General features: G+C 41.5%; 1 protein-coding gene across 5 annotated transcripts in view; it reads left to right on the top strand.

Moving 5' to 3' along the window:
• The window catches only part of KMT2A (lysine methyltransferase 2A), a 77,622-nt gene that overhangs the window by 17,380 nt on the left and 38,497 nt on the right, over positions 1 to 21,745 (top strand). For all 5 annotated transcript variants that reach the window (XM_059416244.1, XM_059416238.1, XM_059416232.1 and 2 more), the window contains 7 exons: positions 9,754 to 9,823; positions 12,440 to 15,093; positions 17,331 to 17,508; positions 18,401 to 18,635; positions 20,163 to 20,227; positions 20,639 to 21,016; positions 21,369 to 21,442. In XM_059416244.1, the coding sequence (XP_059272227.1) occupies positions 9,754 to 9,823; positions 12,440 to 15,093; positions 17,331 to 17,508; positions 18,401 to 18,635; positions 20,163 to 20,227; positions 20,639 to 21,016; positions 21,369 to 21,442 (3,654 nt within the window). The remainder of the gene's footprint in view (positions 1 to 9,753; positions 9,824 to 12,439; positions 15,094 to 17,330; positions 17,509 to 18,400; positions 18,636 to 20,162; positions 20,228 to 20,638; positions 21,017 to 21,368; positions 21,443 to 21,745) is intronic.

Below are 21,745 nucleotides of genomic sequence, written 5' to 3'. Positions count from 1 at the left end.
ACTCCACCATTTACGCAATTGCTCAGGCCTAAAATTTAAGAGTTACCTTTGATTTCTCTCTTTTATTTATATCCCAAATAACCCACCAGCAAATTCTTTCTGCGTTACCACCAAAATACCTTAAATCCAACTTCTCCTCATTTCTACCACCCAAACCCCAGACTTTTCCATTACAGTCTTTTGGCTGGACTGCTCTATGGTCTCCTTGCTTGTGTTCTTATCTTGTTAGAGTTTGTTCTTCGCACAGCAGCCATGTGCTCCAAGTGCAAACAAGTCGAATCTTACTGTTCCTCTCTTTAAATCTGCCAGTGGCTCTCCCCTTACCCTCCATCCCCCCACTGCCAGAGTAAATCCACATTCCTTCCTGTGGCCATCAGAGCCATCCAGCCTCTGGCTGCTGGGCATGTCTGCTTCTCTGGCTCCATCTCTTGGCATTCTCACTCCTGCTAGAGAGCCAGGCTGGCCTGTTTGTCTGCTGTGCATCCCAGGCTTATGGCTGTCCCTGGGGCTTTGCACTTTCTATCAAGCAAGAATACTGCTCCACCTAGGTCTTTCTATGTCTGCCTTTTCCTCGTCATTTAGGGCTAAGCCAGGGTTCAGCAAGTTTTTTCTGTGAAGGGCCTTCTGCTGTTGTCAGAGCACAGAAGTAGCCGTAGACAGTATAGACACAGATGAGCATGGAGTTTTCCAATAAAACTTTATTTATGTACACTGAAATTTGAGTTCCATATAGTTTTCATGTATACGAAATAGTATTCTTTGTTCATTTGTTTTTCAACCATTTTAAAACTGAACAAAAACAGGTGGTAGACCACATTGAGCCAGTGACCCATAGTTTGCCAGTCCTTGGTGAACCATCACTTTAAAGAAGCCTTTCCTGACCATAGGAAATAACCCCCACAGCTAACTCCCATTGATCCTATTGCCTTGGTTTCTTTATTTGTTATATGTTTATTTTCTGTCTCCACTAAAGTGCAACCTCATGGGTCAGGAGTTTTGTCAGTGTATCTTTAGAGTCTAAACAGTGCCTAGCAGTTCTCAGTAAATACTTGCTGAGTGAACGAATGCCAGTCCCATTCAAACTGTGGCTGTAGACCTCTATCTGGTCTCCCTCTATTCAGTCTCTTTCCTACTTTAATTCCGTGTGTGTGTGTGTGTGTGTGTGTGTGTGTACACCTTTTCCAGTGTAAACTCTAGAGTTGTGCCTTTTTCTACACTTGAGAACCAGTGGTAGCTCCCTGCTGATTATTTTATTAGCTTTGACTGTACCATCCTAGAATTAACAAGGTTCTGATACTTCATTTGTCTCTTATCTTGACCCTGTTGTGGCTAGCCTTTTCCAACCAGATCAGTTTTTACTAATCCTTGCATCTGATTTTTCTTTCTCCCCATTGTGGTGCCCTTCCATTTATTTCCTTTTTAAAAAAGATTGATTTATTTGAGAGCAAGTGCTTGTGCGAGTGGGGGGAGGGGCAGAGGGAGGGAGTATTCAAGCAGACCCCACCTCCGCCCCCTCCCTAGCACTGAGCTTGTATAAACAAACTTTTGCCTGTACTTTCAGAGAAATTCCTCAGCTTGCTCCTGCCTGTGAACTTTTTTGCAACTAAATCCTTGCTTAACCCCTTTCCTAAAAGAAGAGAATTTCCCTCCATTGTGCTTTGTATTCATTCCCTCGCAGTGCTGATGCCTCCTCCCAGTGCTTTTTCCATTTATGACCGCTTTGCTTTTGAGGATTTTTGGTCTCTTTCCTGCTGCTGTGTTCCCCTTTGGCATATAAACATATTCTACTCAAGAAATAATCCTCCCAAGCTGGTCTTTCCCTACCTTATGCCCTATCTTTTGTTTCCCACATAACTGAGTTTTTTCAAAAGACTAGACCATACTCATTTCCATTTTGTTACTTTTTAAAATGATTTTATTTATTTATTTATTTATTTTAGAGAGAGAGAGAGTGTGTGAGTGGGTGGGGGCAGGAGAGGGGAAGTGGGCAGAGGGAAAGGGAAAGAATCTCAAGCAGACCCCCCCCCCCCCCTCTAGAATCAGCACAGCCTGAATCTAGGCTTGATCTCAGGACTCTGAGATCAGGACCCTGAGATTACGCCCTGAGCCTCAACCAGGAGTCAGAGGTTCAACTGACAAACCACCCAGGTGCCCCCCATTTTGTCACTTTCTAGTCATGTCTCTACCAACTGCAGTTTGGCTCTTCCTGCTTCTAACACTGCATTAAAGTTGGCTGTGCTAAGGTTAGGGGTGACCTCCCAGTTTTGCTTTCTGGTCCTTACCCAACTTGACCGTCCCTTGTTATATATTCTTCTCTTGACTACTGTGTGCCTACCACGCATGACCTTTCTCTTGACCATTCCATCTCCATCTCCATCCTTGGCTTTCACCTTTATGTTGTTGGGTGGAGGTATAGGCATCTGCCATGGACCCTCCTTTTCTCTCATATTCTCTCCTTGGGTGATTGCATTTATATGTACAGTTTTAGTATTCGTGTGTGTGTGTGTGTGTATTTTTTCATGGAACCAGATGTGTTCTCTCCAGATCATTATCCTATCTTAAAATTTGGACAGACATTTCAAATTCAAATATCTGAAGTGAACTCCTTTCCCACTTCTATAAACCTTTCTTCTTTCTTGTATTCCCAGTCTTGGGAAATATCACCACAAACCCAACCAACCTAGGCCAATCAACCTGCGAGTTTTTATTGATTCTTTCCATTCCCTTAACCCTGCATATCAGAATGTTGTCCATTTGCCTCCTGCCTGTGGAATCTGCCCTTTTCTCTCAATCCCCAGTGCTACTGCTGTCATTTTACAACTGCCTTCCTGCCTGCGGTTGTAAAGGTGATCTCTACTCACCCACTGCTGTCATAGAGATCTTTCGAAAATACGAATCCAATCATGCTTCTCTGCCCGCCTGAAAACATTGCTGACGAGCCGTAGAGCCTTCAAAATGAGGCCCACGCATCCCTGAAGATCAGCTTCCAATTCATGAAGGCATTTAACACCTTTCATGACCTGCCTCTGTCTTTTTTATCCCGCTTTCGCATCCTGCACCCCTTTCCCACATTAGCTAGGGCCTTAGCCATTCTACGCTGTTTGTTGTTTCACTCCAGGCCATGTGCTTTTGTCCCTCTGTGCCTTTGTTTGACTCCTCTCTGTGTACTGCATCTCTCCCTGACCCTGATTTCTCATCCTTCAAAAGTTAGATTAAGTTTTTGTCTTTTCTCTGATGGCTTTCCTGACCCTTTTTCCTTGGTTGGGTTTGTGTTTCTGCTATGCTGCTGCCATATTCATTCCATTAGCACATGTATTCCTCCAGCACAGCAGGCAGCACACTGGTATTCATTAATTTAATCATTTATTTTTAAAGAAAGATTATTTATTTATTTGAGAGAAAGAGGAAGAAGCCGATTCCCCAAGGAGCAGGGAGCCCAATTAGGGGCTTGATCCCAGGACCCTGAGATCATGACCTGAGCTGAAGGCAAACGCTTAACTGACTGAACCACCCAGGATCCCTCATCATCTCTTCATAACAGCCTAGCAGGTCCTTGAAGGCAGAAGCTGTCTTTTATGTTTAGATGAGCTGTCCTCATCCCTTTACCCAGAAATGGGCTCATGTATTTGAATGAATGAATGAATGAATCAGTGAGTGAATTGGTTTAGTCTGTCCTGCTAGCCTGAGTACATTCTCCCAGAGCATTCTTTTTTTTTTTTTTTTTTTTAAGATTTGTATTTATTTATTCGGCAGAGATCACAAGTAGGCAGGGGTGGGGGAGCAGGCTCCCCGCTGTGCAGAGAGCCTGATGTGGGGCTCGATCCCAGGACTCTGGGATCATGACCCGAGCAGAAGGCAGAGGCTTAAACTGAGCCACCCAGGTGCCTCTCCCACAGCATTCTTAAAAAGAAAAATCATTTTGTCTAATTCTTTTGCATCCACCAGTATTTTCTGCTACAGTGCTATTACCACAGTAGCTACTTAACGTTTTATAAACAATTGTGTTTCTTTTATTTTCATTTTACAAACATTTATTGAGTACCAAGTTTGTGCCAGATACTGGGAATACAAAAATAAGTACAATGTCCCTATCCTCAAAGAGTGAACACTCTAGAGAAGGAGTGTTTTAATGTGTTAAAAAAATCCCTTGTGCTAATTAAGTGCTAGTAATTATGTGTACATGTCTTTAAAATGCAACATCAAGACCTTGGTGTTTTAGAGCTTGAAGCAGGAAACACAAAGGGAAATATGCCAGCAGAAGTGATAGCTACCTGGCCTAAGCTCCCCAGGGAGTCGTGTTACTCCTTTGTAACTAGAACCGAGGTATGCAGTATGCGTCTGCCATGTTTCTTCATCTTCTTTGGTTCTTCATGATCTTAGTTCTCCCACGGCCTCCTTATATGATGAAGCCATATATGATGATACCAAAACTTAGAAGCTTCAAATTTCAAAGAATTTCAAACAATTAGAGAGTATTGGGGTGATTTTGATACTATCTGTGATTGTTGATGTTAATCTCCAGTTGATTCACCTGTAAACCTTTGCAATTGAAGAAATTTGATTATTCACACTCTTAAGACTAAACATTTTGGAGACCGAATATGCAAAGATACGGTTGCTAAGGGGCATGTCTGAGAAACCTAACGCTTAATTCAGTGCTCCAAAGTGCGGAGGAGTCTCTTGCTAGAAAAGAAAGAATGTGAGCAGACTTTTATCTTGGGCCTTTTGCACCTGAGGATGGAAGTGGCTGAAATTGTTTATTTAATAGAAAAGTTTTCAAATTAGTTTTGGAACCTCCACCTTAGCCCGGGAGGTGAAGAACGCCAGGTGAGTGATTATTGGTCTGACTGGTAAACTGGGAAGAATTTAAGGGAGGAACTAAAAGTCTATGTATTTTAGTTGGGGGTAGGGAAGAAAAGGCGTTGAGGTCGATCAGTTGAAAGTTTATCAGATCACTGGTGTTACTAGGAACTGTGTCACATCTAATCATTGCAGATGGTTTAGGTCTTGATTACCTAAACTCTGATTGTAACGCTGGAGTGGTGCCTAGTTGCAGTACTGAGGGATGGAGATACACATTGCCGTCCTTTGGAAGGATTTTGAAATTTGTTGAATGTTTTTCTCTATGAACCGAATGCTTATATAAGAAGAAGAATGAACTGTTCTGAGATGTAAGCCAATTTTTTATTCCAGAATACGAGTTACATAGTATTTCATCCTTCACTGGCATTACTTTTTGAAAGGAAGAATGAAATTGTGTACCTGCCTGTCTGCCTTCAGGTACTTCTTAGGAGCTGGAATCATGTCTTATCTTTGCATCTGGAGCAGATAGCATATAAATGGCAAGCATATAAGTGGTTTTTGAATGAATGAACAAATAAAAGAAATAGTGCTTTCTTTGAAAAGTTGGCTTGTAGTCCATAATTCCTTGAAACACGGAATTTCATGTATTTTTCTCAAATATTTTCTTTATATTTTATATGTAAACATTATTATCTAATACTTATTTTGGGTTCACATAGGTTTTCTTGTGCAAAAAGAAATATTCCTGTTGCCCCATCATTTACAATGGAACCAGACACTAAAGAGTTAAATTCTTCCATTAAAATAAAAATCCTCAAATATTAAGGATATTTATTATAAGTAAAGTAGAATTTAGTAGAGGTATACCTGGTAAAGGTATGGCAGAAGTTCTCAAATAATTGGTTACCCTAGAGTTAGGGGTATGGGTCATAACGACATTCTACACATTTATTATTTTTACAGTTAGATTTGATTTAGGAAGTGACATAGATGGGTTCATTGCATTTTTGATCACTGGAAGCTAAATATGACATAACAGTATTTTATAGTACTCAACTTGGCAAGGATATTTTTCTATGTTTGGAGGAAAGAAAATGTTAAAATCTTGGCAACCTGGACTCCAAGGACATCACTGTTGAGAAGACACTGGTTTGATGGCTCTTCCCTGTACTCTGTCTTGGAATGCGGTGCTCATCAGGGAAAGCCATACTGAAAGCAAAAGTATGTGTGATGAATGGCTGTTTGGGCCCAGTTCCCAGGAATCCTTGATCATGTGTAGCATGGTGTCTCCTGTCCTTTCTCTCTTCAGGGCTGTCCAGGCTGATGGTGCTGTAGTGTCAAATGTGGATTTAATTTGTTGGCTCTTTTTGGTAGACATGTTGCCTTAGCCTTTTGATTTTGAGGCAAGTCTAAATCCTTGGGAGGTCAGCACTGTTACCTTGTTCGTGACATCTTCCAGGAACCCCACGTGTGAAAGGGGGTGATGGGAGCGAGATGAGAGGGAGGCAGGAAGGACTTGCACTGAACAAGCACCCTCTTGCAGTAGCTCTTTCCCAGCACTTTCTAGACTAGGCTTCTCTTGGATTTCACTGTCTCCTTCCTTCCTTTCCTTTCCTCCTTTTTTTTTTTTTTTTTTTCTCTCAGCTCTTACTTGGAATTGGGAGTTCAGAGTCAGAAGGCTAGAACTCTTTACCATAACAATGCAGGCTTTTGTTTTGGCTTAACTGTCTGGATTACTTAAACAATGGGTAGTTACTTTTAAAACAAGTTTGAAGAAGTCAACCTGTATTTCAAGAGAAAAAGTTCTTGGGGGAAGTAGAGTCTTTTTTGACTGCTCACTCTTTACTTATTGCAACTTTGAGATCATAAGGAAAGAGTTAACGCTTTCTGTCATGTTGGAAAGTACTTGTGAAATTTAAACATTGGCAGTTAGTTCAATTACCGCTTGACAGCTCAGTAGTTCTCTGTTTTGGATTGCATGGCAATTAGGATTGTATAGTTATATTTTGTGAAAGCTTGAAATGGAGAAAAGTGACTCACCAAAGTGGCTGATGGTGAGCATAGCAGTGTGGATCTCTTCCATTTCTTTCTTTCTTTCTTTCTTTCTTTCTTTCTTTCTTTCTTTTTTTAAAATATATTTATTTATTTATTTATTTGACAGACAGAGATCACAAGTAGGCAGAGAGGCAGGCAGAGAGAGGAGGAAGCAGGCTCCCCGCTGAGCAGAGAGCCCGATGAGGGGCTCGATCCTAGGACTCTGAGATCATGACCTGAGTTGAAGGTAGAGGCTTAACCCACTAAGCCACCCAGGAGCCCCTTCTTCCATTTCTTTTAAGGATTAATAATCATTCTTTACCTCATCTGTTGGATACTTCACTTGTCAGTTATTATGTGTAGAGTTGCTAGAACTCTCTCCCTGCAGCATTGGGAGCATAAAATTCATGCATGTAGTAGTGTAGTTCGTCCCTCGGTAAAGTGTTGGGAAGCCTCCAGATGTCTTTGTGAAGTGTCTAGATTAGCATGTCGTTCCATGAGGATAATGGAGAAAAAGGATGAATTAAATCAAACTTCAAGGATCTGAAAATGGGCATCATGTTAACTTTCACAGGACCTGAAAGAATAGCAGATTTTGTACTGGAGATTAATTATTTGATTCCTTCAAATATTTATAGTTTTAAATTGTAACTATTTTGGTAGGAAGTCTTTGTAACTAACTGTATGATCTTGGGCAAGTCATTTGGCCCCTCCAGAGTCAGTTTCTAAAACCACATCAAAATAAACTACAGGATGGGTGTTGCCTTATACTTTTCTGAGTAATTTTACATAATTACATAATTTACATAAATTATTTCATTTACTTCTTACAACACTTCAGTAAACAAAGACATTGAGACATAAAAATAATAAGTAACTTGTCTAATATATAGCCTGCGAGTGCTGGAACTCAGTCCTCAGTGAGTCCTGGGTGCTTCTTAGTCCTGTCATGTGTTGACATGCGAGCGGTGAACTCTGCCCCTCTAAAATTCTAAGGTTATTGTCATTTTTTTTTTTCCTATAAGTTGAGGCAACTTACCACGGGGCTATTTTCTTGGCCTGCCTTTTTTCTCAAAGTATATTGTAAGATTACTATTTGAAATGTCCTTTTTTCCTACCCAAAAGTATATTTAAAAAATTAACACTATGGGAGCACCTGGAGCATGCAACTCTTTATCTGGGGTTCATGAGTTCAAGTCCCATGTTGGGCATAGAGCTTACTTAAAAGAAAAAAATTAACAGTATGGAATTCCCATTATTGTGACAGGTTTTTGAATTAATTGGGTCTTGTAAGTTTGGGCTTCTCTTTTTGTAATGTTGCAGTTTGCAATTGTAAACCCTGAAATCATTCCAGAAGTATATTTGGGGCTAAGCCCCACATGATGAGGTTGTCCTAACTTGTTTTAAGATGAAGAGGTAGGTTTATTCTTATTCATAAATAGTATTCATAATAAGAATTTAAATTTAATTTAATAGTGAGAGAAGAGATTGTAAAAAGTATCCTAGTCTTGTATTCTTTAAATTTAGGTTTTACACATTCTTGGAATTATAGTGCTTTTCAGACAAGTCTCTTTGAGGAGGATAATTTCAGGTTTTTCTTAAATAGTTAAATGCTTTGATAATATTTAGAACCTCAGAACAAAAACCTTAGATTCTAAGAACTGTCTCTCAGTTGCATAGTTTGCAAGGTCTTAGACTCAAACATTTTGCTCCTCAAAGCATTAAAATTTAAGGGCTGAATCTGCTAATTTGTCTAAAAGGTTGCATGTATTTTTTTATATATTCCTGATTAATAAGTGGTTGAACAGATTAGCACCTGACTATAGCTTGACACTAACTGGGGAAACCACTTTTCAGAAAATCCACACATGTTGTCCATATGCATGTGGTTGTTGCTCTTGAGAGGAAAACTTGGGGGTTTTAATTGTTGGAATGTACTTTGGGGCTTGGCTTATCAGTGCAAATTGGAGGTTCAGGGAAATCTGTCTTTCAGTCCTTATTTTATTCTTGTTGTATGTGGATTTTGTTTCAGGAATCTGAAATTCTGTCTCTCTCATCTCTTTCTGGAAAGAGCTTAGTTTCTGAATCAGTGAATTTCTGTTAGTTTGTTTAAATAGAGAACTTGTCAAAATAAGTTAAATCCTTAAGGATTTTTTGAAAGGGCAAGTTAAAAGCTAGAGGTAAGGGGAAGTTTTTGCCTTTTGGCTTTTCCAAGTATAACAGAGAATAAGATGCTTCCCTAAGGTCTCTTGAATGCATTATTTCATCCTGTGTGCGGTCATTCATGATCCCTTTCACAAATGCTGCTGCCCACCATTAAGTCTCTTATCACAGGGCATTTTAAAATGATGCCATAAAATGCATGTTGAGAATCTTTGGATCTCAAATGTATAGAAATCACATCTAAATGTCAATTCCTGAGTTAAGGAACTGACAATTATGGCAATTTCAGTCTCTATTAATATTTAGTAGACAAGAGATTACGATATAGTTTATGTTATTCCTTATGTGTGTATAAACTTATCTACTTGTTGAAAAGATTTGTTTGTTTTATTGGGGCTGTATATTTCTTTCATTGTACTGATTTGCTTACTTGAATTAAAGCCGTTCTTTAATTGTTTTGGGCTGTATCTATAGTTTGAAATTTAGGACTGTCCCCTGTGTATTATGCACCAAAGATGACATTTCAGTGCATTGTTCAATTACTACACAGCTCCTATTTGTCTGTAATGAAGCTGTATGACTGGATCATTTATTTCAATGTTATTTGTTTTATATTATCCATATAAATGATAGCATTTAATATATAGAGTCTAATTTTCCAAATTCATTTGTGTCTCCTCTGGGCATTTCTTTGGGATATGTTCACACTTGTGTTTTTGTTTCTGATTTTAAAATAATTTTCCTTTGTTGTAGGATGAGCAGTTCTTAGGTTTTGGCTCAGATGAAGAAGTCCGAGTACGAAGTCCCACAAGGTCTCCTTCAGGTATGGCCAGTCAAGTGCATGGTGCCTTTTGTTTGTTAAGAGACATGGCTTCCCCTTGCTTTCTTTGCATATAAAGGATGATCTTAAATTCTTGGGGGGTGGGGTTGCCTCCTTCTTTTTCTCTGGCACTAAGTAGGAGATGGCTTATGAACTGGACCTCTTTACAGGGGTCTTTGTCAGGCCACTAATGCTTTATTCTTTATAATGCTTCTCTGTGGGAGCTAGCTGGGACATGGTGGGTGTGTGGTCAATTTTCATGGAATGACTAAAAGACTTGGTAGTTGGAATGGAAGGTAACCCGCTCAGAGCATCCTCAGATTCATAGATTTCGAGTGATAACAGTAGTATATACAACTTTGGAAATAATCTGACTGTTGCTTTTTACAGATGAAATTTGGTCTGCTGTTGTCAAAGAACTAAAAACAAAACATTGGCACTGTACGGAACTATTTTATCTCATCCTTGAAAGGCTGTATTAAAATAAAGAAAATAAAAATGATATGGGGGTATTTCCATTTTTAAGCAATATTTGTCATTGTTCTTGCCAAGAAAATATCTCGAATGTCTTGAAATTCTAGACTTGGAGAAGTTTCCTGAGAGAGCCCTCGGTGGAATAACATGCCATGGCTTCCAGAATTCTAGTCTGTTTAGGAGAGGGATCTTCTGAGGAAAAAGACATTCCCCATCAGTGCTGCCTTTCTAACTTCTCCTGTGGTTTGCTTTGCTTTGATTTGGATGGGCAGTCTAGTTAAATATGATGTCATTAATGGTTCTGTTCTTTGATAGTGACTTAGTTCTTGATGTCAGTTAGCATATGGTGTTCTCTTAAGAGTCATCATGTTTATATAGTAATCTAATTCAGACACTAAGTTGACAGTATCTTTTTTCCCATGTGGCGGGAATGTTGCCATCCTACTTGGGAGGAGTTAGCCAGTAGTACCCCAGTGTCTGTGCCACTTAGACAGTAGCTACATTATCTTGAAGATGTGATGAATCTGAAAACTTCATATTGGAACATGATTTTAGAGATCATCTGGTCTGACCCTTCATTTCTAGATGACAGAATAAGGCAGGGAAAATACGTGATGTGGTTACTCATAACAGACTTGTGAGTTCCCTGAATATGTTGTAGATTAACAGAACTGGACTCTTTTCCGTTCTGGTTTTTCTCCTTGTCCACCAAAAAATTCTTTTAAAAATTGGATAAAAGAGGTTTTCCTAAAGTCCTATGAGTGGCTAGGTTCAAGTATAGCTTGATGATCAGGACTCTTATGATATACTTCTGGGTAGGGGTGATTCACAACTCTTCCTCGAATGGTTATTAATCTACCTTGAATGTTGTCTTGTTGTCTCTTTTTTATGTTGTTTTTTAAACTATCTGGGTATGCTTCACTAATGAGGAAATGAAACTTAGTTTTCCTGCTGTCTATTACTTAGTTGTAATTAGCATATATTGAGAGTGGATTTATGAAACCTTAATGAATTAAAGGAAGTTTCAAGTTATTGGTGAGAAAAACACATTTAGGAAGCTAAGGAGTAAGACCTTTGTTGATTTCTGTTCTGTTAGGAAAGTTAGTTCCATTGTCTAAAATGTTCATCATACTGGCATAAATCTCTTTTGATTCCTGTTAGGGGAAGTTTTAGTCTCAGAAGAACGTTGAGTCATATCAGAGGTTGGAAAGTCGTGAGCTAAGAGAAGATGTGATAGACCAGGGAGCTCTTAATCCATTTAGAAAATCCAGGTTTATAGGAAGAATTTTAGAGAACAGCCTTGTTTTTTTCAAGTCTCTTGATAAAGTAGCAAATTGAGCTGTTTTATAAATTGGCAAAGTACTTTTATTTAGAATAGCAGAAGTCTGGTTTAATAAACTGTTGATTCACTCTTGACATCAATTAGGGTTAAATCTTTTTTTGTAACCTGGGACTAACTAGTTCAAGAACTTGTAAGTGGAGGAGTAGATTAATTACATGTCCCTTCACTGAAGAGTTCACATGCCACTGAGTTTAGTGATCTTATTCTGATGTCTTGCGAATGGACATTTTTCTATTCAGTAAATCTTCCTTGGTTTACTTTGACAAAACAGACTGAAACTGTAGGAAGCTGAGCTGCCCAGGTGCTTTCCTGACAAAAGTTGGAATGTTCCCAATTGAAGAGCTCCTTGTTCAAATTTATGAAAGCCAAAATTGCACTGAACAGATGGGACGACTAACTATGAACATGTTCTCAAATATTAATCTTGGTGGCTAGGACATGGAAAAAGGGGCATAGGTTTTTTTGGTAAACCTATTTTTTTTTTTTTTTAATTAAAAAAACTCCCTCGCTCACCTGAAATGGTAGAAAAATCAGTTTTGCATATTAATCACTTGGTTGAAAATCTGTTACTATTATCTTAGTTCTGTTCCAAAAGTTAGATGTTCTAGGTGGAATGTTACTTAGTTTCTTTGAGGCAAGTTTTTGGTGAAAAGAAACTAAGCCCAATTAAAATATTTTATTGACTCCCTAGACCCAGGTAGAGGTCAGTACAAAATGGCTTGTGCTAGAATATATTCAGCTTAGTCACAACGTGAACTACAAAGCTAAATGTATGCTCTTCATTGTTTAATTTTTATACACAGTTAAAACTAGCCCTCGAAAGCCTCGTGGGAGACCTAGAAGTGGCTCTGACCGAAATTCAGCTATCCTCTCAGATCCGTCTGTGTTTTCCCCTCTAAGTAAATCAGAGACCAAATCCGGAGATAAGATCAAGAAGAAAGATTCTAAAAGCATAGAAAAGAAGAGAGGAAGACCCCCCACCTTCCCTGGAGTAAAAATCAAAATAACACATGGAAAGGACATTTCAGAGTTACCAAAGGGAAGCAAAGAAGATAGCTTGAAAAAGATTAAGCGGACACCTTCTGCTACATTTCAGCAAGCCACAAAGATTAAAAAATTACGAGCAGGTAAACTCTCTCCTCTCAAGTCTAAGTTTAAGACAGGGAAGCTTCAAATAGGAAGGAAGGGGGTACAGATTGTCCGACGGCGAGGAAGGCCTCCATCGACAGAAAGGATAAAGACCCCTTCAGGCCTCCTCATTAACTCTGAACTGGAAAAGCCTCAGAAGGTCCGGAAGGACAAGGAAGGAACACCTCCACTCACAAAAGAAGATAAGACAGTAGTCAGACAAAGCCCTCGAAGGATTAAGCCGGTTAGGATTATTCCTTCTTCTAAAAGGACAGATGCCACAATTGCTAAGCAGCTCTTGCAGAGGGCAAAAAAGGGGGCTCAAAAGAAAATTGAGAAAGAAGCAGCTCAGCTGCAGGGAAGAAAGGTGAAGACACAGGTCAAAAACATCCGACAGTTCATTATGCCTGTCGTCAGTGCCATCTCCTCACGGATCATTAAAACCCCCCGGCGGTTTATAGAGGATGAGGATTATGACCCTCCAATTAAAATTGCCCGACTAGAGTCGACACCGAACAGTAGATTCAGTGCCACGTCCTGTGGATCTTCTGAAAAATCCAGTGCAGCTTCTCAACACTCCTCTCAGATGTCTTCAGACTCCTCCCGGTCTAGCAGCCCCAGCGTTGATACCTCCACAGATTCTCAGGCCTCTGAGGAGATCCAGGTACTTCCTGAAGAGCGGAGCGAGACCCCCGAAGTTCATACTCCACTGCCTATTGCCCAGTCCCCAGAGAACGATAGTACTGAAAGGAGAAGCAGGAGGTATTCCGTGTCCGAGAGAAGTTTTGGATCTAGAACGACTAAGAAGCTGTCGACGCTGCAAAGTGCCCCCCAGCAGCAGCCCTCGTCCTCTCCGCCCCCACCTCTGCTTACGCCCCCCCCACCGCTGCAGCCAGCCTCCAGCATCGCTGACCACACACCGTGGCTCATGCCTCCAACGATCCCCTTAGCATCACCATTTTTGCCTGCTTCCGCTGCTCCCATGCAAGGGAAGCGCAAGTCTATTTTGCGAGAACCGACGTTTAGGTGGACTTCTTTAAAGCATTCTAGGTCAGAGCCACAGTACTTTTCCTCAGCAAAGTATGCCAAAGAAGGTCTTATTCGCAAACCAATATTTGATAATTTCCGACCCCCTCCACTAACTCCTGAGGATGTCGGCTTCGCGTCCGGTTTTTCTCCATCCGGTCCTGCTGCTTCAGCCCGATTGTTCTCACCACTCCACTCTGGAACAAGGTTCGATATGCACAAAAGGAGCCCTCTTCTGAGAGCTCCAAGATTTACTCCAAGTGAGGCTCATTCTAGAATCTTTGAGTCTGTCACCTTGCCTAGTAATCGAACTTCTGCTGGAACATCTTCTTCAGGAGTATCCAACAGAAAAAGGAAAAGAAAAGTCTTTAGCCCTATTCGGTCTGAACCAAGATCTCCTTCCCACTCCATGAGGACACGAAGTGGAAGGCTTAGTACTGCCGAGCTGTCACCGCTCACCCCGCCGTCTTCTGTCTCTTCCTCGTTAAGCATATCTGTTAGTCCTCTTGCCACTAGTGCCTTAAACCCGACTTTTACTTTTCCTTCTCATTCCCTGACTCAGTCTGGGGAATCTGCAGAGAAAAGCCAGAGACCAAGGAAGCAGGCTAGTGCTCCGGCAGAGCCATTTTCATCCGGCAGCCCCACTCCTCTCTTCCCTTGGTTTACCCCAGGCTCTCAGACTGAGAGAGGGAGAAATAAAGACAAGGCCCCCGAGGAGCTGTCCAAAGATCGAGATGCTGACAAGAGCGTGGAGAAGGACAAGAGTAGAGAGAGAGACCGGGAGAGAGAAAAAGAGAATAAGCGGGAGTCAAGGAAAGAGAAAAGGAAAAAGGGATCAGAAATTCAGAGTAGTTCTGCTTTGTATCCTGTGGGTAGGGTTTCCAAAGACAAGGTTGTCGGTGAAGATGTTGCCGCTTCATCTTCTGCCAAAAAAGCAACAGGGCGGAAGAAGTCTTCATCACTTGATTCTGGGACTGATATTGCTTCTGTGACTCTTGGGGATACAACAGCTGTCAAAACCAAAATACTTATAAAGAAAGGGAGAGGAAATCTGGAAAAAAACAACTTGGACCTCGGCCCAACTGCCCCATCCCTGGAGAAGGAGAAAACCCTCTGCCTTTCCATTCCTTCATCTAGCACTGTTAAACATTCCACTTCCTCCATAGGCTCCATGTTGGCTCAGGCAGACAAGCTTCCTATGACGGACAAGAGGGTTGCCAGCCTCCTAAAAAAGGCCAAAGCCCAGCTCTGCAAGATTGAGAAGAGTAAGAGTCTTAAACAAACCGACCAGCCCAAAGCACAGGTACTCTTTTCCATCTTGCCTGTTAGAACTCAGCAGTTTATCGAGACCCTTCTGTGAGTGAGTTTTAGCCGAAGTGTTTCAGTGATACCTTACTTCCAGGAATCAGGAGAAGGGCAGAGGACGTGGTGGCATTTACAGCGGTCCTTCAAGGAATGGTAGGATTTTGACAGGGGAGAACGAACATTCTTTTTTTTTTCCTTTTTCTTTTTCTTTCTTTCTTTCTTTCTTTTTTTTGAGAGAGAGTACGCACCTGCATGTGAAGGCAAGCAGGTGGGGGTAGATGACCCTGGAAAGAGACAGATTCTTTTTTTTTTTTTTTTTTAAAGATTTTATTTATTTATTTGACAGAGAGAGATCACAAGTAGGCAGAGAGGCAGGCAGAGAGAGAGAGGAGGAAACAGGCTCCCCGCTGAGCAGAGAGTCCGATGCGGGCTCGATCCCAGGACCCTGAGATCATGACCTGAGCCGAAGGCAGTGGCTTAACCCACTGAGCCACCCAGGCGCCCAAAGAGACAGATTCTTAAGGTCCATGACCAGCGCAGAACCCAACTCGGGGCTTGATCTCACGACCCTGAGATCATGACCTGAGCTGAAATCAAGAGTAGGATGCTTAACCGACTGAGCCACCCAGGTGCCATAGGGAAAACATTCTAAACAGAGGGCACAGTGTGGGTGGAGGAAAAAGTATGAGACACATTTGAGAGGAATGGCTGATGGTTGGACTGGGCTGCACAGGAAGGTGGTGACTTACGGCTGAAAGATAGTCTGTACCTTATGGGTTTGGTATAGTGGAATCTGTGACCTGATGTTGAAGATGCATTTTTGTAGTCAATTGGTTTACTGTCGTTTACTATAGAAAATGGGGTGGAGGGTGTGCCTGGGTGGCTCAGATGTTAAGTGTCTGTTCGGCTCGGGTCGTGATCCCGGGATTCTGGGTTGGAGCCCTGGATCAGGCTCCCTGTTCAGCGAGAAACCTTCTTCTCCCTTTCCCACTCCCCCTGTTTGTGTTCCCTCTCTCGCTGTGTCTATCTCCCTGTGTCAAGTAAATGAATAAAGTCTTTAAAAAAACAAAACCAAACAAAACAAAAATCGGGGTTGTGGAGGGGCTTCCTCTGAGTAGCAAGTGATTAGAGCAGTAGGTAATAAGCATTTTTACATTGGCAGAACACAGATGAGAAGCACTTAGCCTTAAGTTGAAGGCAGAAAAGCTGTAGGATTCAGTTCGTTAAGGTGATGACAAATTTTATAAAGAACAGGTTTATTTATTTATTTATTTTTATTTATTTAATTTTTTTAACAAGGTAGCTGGACACTGGCCTCTTCTGAGAAAACCTGCTGATCTTTAGGTTCTTTTTATTTTATTATTATTATTATTATTATTATTTTTAAAGATTTTATTTATTTGATGGAGAGAGAGAAATCACAAGTAGGCAGAGAGACAGGCAGAGAGAGACGGGAGGAAGCAGGCTCCCTGTGGAGCAGATCCCAGGACCCTGGGATCACGACCTGAGCCAAAGTCAGAGGCTTTAACCCACTGAGCCACCCAGGCGCCCCTAGGTTCTTTTTAAAAATTGCCGTAGTAGATAACGTATTTATGTCTGCATACCAGGTTAGGTTAGGATGACGACACATTTAGGTTTTTCATGTTGTTCAGCCTAGGGCCATATTTACATTTAGTAATTTTGCCATTTGAGAGTTCTGGCAGGAGTATGATGGGATTTATTTCTGATACCATTTTGGATGTTTTTTGGTTAGCCTCCTAGTGATAGGAGCAGCGGCTCTTTAAAATGCGAGACGTTTGTGTGCCGAGCTGTAGCCTTTCACGCGTACAGTTATAAGTCGTCTCCCCTACTTCTCTGTTGATCGGGGAAATAGAAGAAATAGTCTGTGATTGATTAGATAAGCCCTGTTCACTCCAGGCCAAACTTTTGCATAATGCAGCTTGAGTTTTGAGGGGAGTTTTAAAGCAGTGGTATAATGGCAAATAAAAAACTTAGTTGATTTCTGGTTTTTGTTTCTTTTTTTAATTAAGAGCCCTGCCCCCCTTTTTGGCTGCCAATTTTAGAATACAGAGCTAATCGATTTCTGTAGCTTGTCATGGCCTATCATCTGGGAATAGCTAGAACTGTATGTTGCTTCTAGATTGTAATAACCTACCAGCTACACCTTGGCTTCATTTATTTACATTCTCAACAAGTGTGCTTGCTCTTGTTCGTTTTGACTTGCCTCTTATTCAGGGTCAAGAAAGTGATTCATCAGAGACCTCTGTGCGAGGACCCCGCATTAAACATGTCTGCAGAAGAGCTGCCGTTGCCCTTGGCCGAAAACGAGCTGTGTTTCCTGATGACATGCCCACCCTGAGTGCCTTACCATGGGAAGAACGAGAGAAGATTTTGTCTTCCATGGGGAATGATGGTAGGTCAGGGGTGTCAGCCTTGGAGTCTGAGCAGATTTGATTAGTTTGCTGGTCATTCTGGGGATACCTAGTAGGCTCTTCATAGCACTTTGTGTTAGTCTGGGTCCTCCAAAAAGCAAATGGCAAGGGTGTATTAAGTATGCAAGGGTTACACTAGAGAAAGTGCCCAAGAGAGAAAATGGGAGGGAGCTAGGGAAGGCTGGGGTAACAGTCAGGCTGCTGTGCAAGTGTGACCCCAAGGAAAGAGAGAGGGAGCGAGGGTTGGGCAGAATCTTCCCAGACTGTTTTCCCAGAGAGTTTGGCAAGGCTGTCAGGGAGTCCTTGAGCAAAAGCTGACGGTTGTCTCCCAGGAACGGGCCTGCCTTAGTATCCCTGCCGTGCTCAGTCCCTACCCGGGAGCAGCCCTGTGGTAAGTGTGGCCTCGGCGTACCGCTGGATTTCAGAGCACAGCCGTTGGCCCTTGGTCAGTGAGCTCCGTCCCCCGTGCTTGGAGGTCTGGGAGGCACATTCTCATGGTTGCATTTTGACGCTGGATGGCTTACATGCTAGGTGACTGCTCATATGAAATGGAGAGGTTCAGAGAATCTTAAGAAGCATTCAGTTCACATTCTTGGTTTTAGGTTAGACTGTGTTTTGTTCTCAGTGTTCAGATTTCTGCTTCCATCAAGCTGCAAGTTATAGGCGTTTTTTAAAAAATTTTAAAGAATTACTTAAAACAGGCTCTGATTTCTGCCTAATATTTTTATTATGATGTATTTCATTTTTGGAGTCCCAGTTAAAATGAGGCTTGGATGTATATCATGATATGAATGGATTTTGAGGAATTCCGCCTCTGTTCCCAAGAAAGAATTTAGACACTCCCTTAGAACTAATGACACGTTTCTTTAACAGACAAGTCATCAATTGCTGGCTCAGAAGATGCTGAACCTCTTGCTCCGCCCATCAAACCAATTAAACCCGTTACCAGAAACAAGGCGCCTCAGGAACCTCCAGTAAAGAAAGGGCGACGATCCAGGCGGTGTGGGCAGTGTCCCGGCTGCCAGGTGCCTGAGGACTGTGGTGTTTGTACTAACTGCTTAGACAAACCCAAGTTTGGTGGCCGAAATATAAAGAAGCAGTGCTGCAAGTGAGTGGGTGTCTTCCTCTGAGGTGTGGACCTCTCAGCCATGGTGGTTGTGTGTTCATGCCTGGACTGTTGCAGGGATGCAGCCGAAGGCTGAGTGTGGTTGTGTCGTGTCTCCTTGACGTGCAAGGCTAGTTGCAGAGTTGGATTTTGTGATGTGGCCAGGTTTGGGCTGTCCTTAAATAAGAAATACTTGGGCAGCACTGTTTAGTAGAAAGTCCTGCAGTGGTGGAAGTAGTCTCTGTCTGTATAGTCCGCGTGGTAGCCATTAGCCGGACGTGGCTGTAGAACACTGGAGGTGTGGTTAGTGTGACCAAGAAACTGCTGTTTAATTGCATTGCATTTCAATTAATTTAAATTTAAATGGCCACATGTGCCTAGTGGCTACCATATCAGTGCAGCTCTGGAGGGCTTCCATGTAAACACTGACGAATTTATATATTAGTATTTTATACGTTATATCAGTTATATAGAAGTCACATGTATATGAAATATTTACATATAACTGAGCTGTAATTTATATTTAATGTATATATTATAATATCTATTTGTATTCTAATTTTTCAGGTCAATTGAAATTAATCTTTATGGTATTGAGGAAAAAAAGTGATATCTTAGTCTAAGGCCCTTGGCTTTTTAACTCCCAGAGTATTTTCATGTACATGGAATTTTTTATCTGAAAGTTTTGATTACTCGATCTCTTCTCCCTTTTTTAAGTCAGTTTGTGGATTCACTCCCTGCTCTTTGGGTCAAGAAAGTTGCACAAACAAATTTTAGTGACAGAGCATCTCATAAAGTGCCTGCCACAGGGAGGACATATTAGCAATAGGTATTTGCTGAATGAATGGTAATATGAAAGTGATTTATAGAAAATATGGTTGGGAGAAGTTAGTTCAGGGGAGACAGTTTCTAGGAGACAGAAGGAGTTCTGGGCTCTGCTTTAGTCTGAGCTAAAGTCCCACTAGTGGAAACAAATCACAGATCAGCAGAAAGGTACATGATTGCAGGATAAACCTGCACTGTAATTTGGGGGTTGAAATGTATTCAGCTCAGTTTCAGACTTCAGAGTAAGTCTTAGTTTCTTAGTTAAATTGAGAAGTGAAATGTGTATCAAAGCCCCCTGAGATAGATCTGTTGCATCATAGTGTCAAAAGACTTGTTGGTTAATTTTCATCCATTTTTATTCAGATTACTGTATGAATATTAATCTCATAAGGGAGCAGAACCAGTTTGACTTTAAGAAACACCAGCTGATGATTTTGTGTGTGTGGTGCTAAGTTAGTACTGGGTTATAAGAAATTTGAGTCCCATTTCAAAAATAATTTGATATTTATTCCTTTTAGACCCTAAAGGTAGGTAAAATTGCTGATCGAAGCATTCAGAGGCTCAGATTGAATCTGAGTACTTTTTTCAGCTCTCAAAATAAACCCTAATGAAGGTTCACTGATTTTTGCAAGCACATTAACACTTATTTCAATGGTTTTCCTTCTAAATGTTGTTTACTTTTTATGGTGTCCCTTGTCATCCTAGGATGAGAAAATGTCAGAATCTACAATGGATGCCTTCCAAAGCCTACCTTCAGAAGCAAGCAAAAGGTAGCGTTGTCTGAAGATCTTCCCCAAATGCTTCCTGCTCTAATGCCAGAGTCATGTACATCTGGTGTAAATAGAATGCCAGTTTCTCGTTCGTTCGTTTGACTGCTCTTCCCAGCAAGTTGGTGGTGGTCGAAGCTGGGTGGCAGTTACGTGAGGGTTCATTTTACTAGTCCCTTTACTTTGAAATGTTCCATAATCAAAAAAATTTTTAAATTCCTGGAACAATTCCAGTCCATTCCGGTTCTGAGAGTGACACAAATACCTCGGTCTCACCTGATCAGTTCTCTCCTTCCAGTGTCGACTCAGCTGTAGGGCACTATGAACATGATTGTACTACATCCCTCTGCTTCTGTCTTAAAAAGAGTTTTTTTCACTTACTACAGATAAATCATCTTGGTTTTTTCCCCCCAGCTGTGAAAAAGAAAGAGAAAAAGTCTAAAACCAGCGAAAAGAAAGAGAGCAAGGAGAGCAGCGTTGGGAAGAGCGTGGTGGACTCTGGGCAGAAGCCTGCCCCGTCAGCAAGAGAGGACCCTACCCCCAAGAAAAGCAATAGCGAACCTCCGCCTCGAAAGCCCGTCGAGGAGAAGAGCGAGGAAGGGAACGTCCCTGCCCCAGTTCCTGAATCCAAACAAGTTACCACGCCAGCTTCCAGGAAGTCCAGCAAGCAGGCCTCCCAGCCAGTGCCAGTCACCCCTCCACAGCCATCCAGCACAGCACCACCGAGAAAAGAAGTTCCCAAGACCACTCCTAGTGAGCCCAAGAAAAAGCAGCCTCCACCACCAGAATCAGGTGAGTGAGGAAAGCAAGAAGAAATTGCTGAGCCAGAAATACCAGCAAAGAACACCAGTGTCTTTCTTAAACAGCATTTGGAAACCCAAAATGTATATTTTTGAGCCTTTAGTTAAGGAAAATTAGCTCTCTTTTAAGCTATTTATATAATAATAAAGAAATAGAAGCAAAAAAGCAGTTAAGTTGGAGGTATTATCTTAATTTCCTCTGTAAAGCCTAGAGTTTAAGTCAGTTTTTGTGTTTTCTAATGCCCCTTTCTTCACAGGCCAGTAAGTCCTGAGGTGGTCATTGCTGTTTAGCACGAACTCTGAGTTTAGTAGCATCTGACTGCAATTTATTTTGAATTCTTTAGGTCCAGAGCAAAGCAAGCAGAAAAAAGTGGCTCCTCGCCCAAGTATTCCTGTAAAACAAAAACCAAAAGAAAAGGTGAGGAGAGATTTGTTTCTCAGCCATTGCTCAGGGATGTGTTCCATTCTGCAGGGACATAGTATTATCCTTGACATTTATGTGACTAAGTGAGTGAACCCGCGGATCTGCTTCTCTGTAGATGGTAGTGGACTTCCTTAAAGTGAAAGAACTTCCGGTTAGGCTTTAGCTCATTTTGTTTTTTGTCTTTCCCCTTCTTTGTGGCTTTCCGTGCTTAGGCTAACACCACAGGGCGCTTACTGTGATTGTTCTTTGCCCTGAGCATGCTTTGGTGATACTGGTCTACAGCAGTCACCCTTCCCT

This window comes from Mustela nigripes, chromosome 1 (assembly GCF_022355385.1).
Source record: "Mustela nigripes isolate SB6536 chromosome 1, MUSNIG.SB6536, whole genome shotgun sequence".
NCBI classification, from domain to species: domain Eukaryota; kingdom Metazoa; phylum Chordata; class Mammalia; order Carnivora; family Mustelidae; genus Mustela; species Mustela nigripes.
Note: the sequence above shows the minus strand (reverse complement) of the source record. Positions and strands in the feature narration are given on the sequence as shown.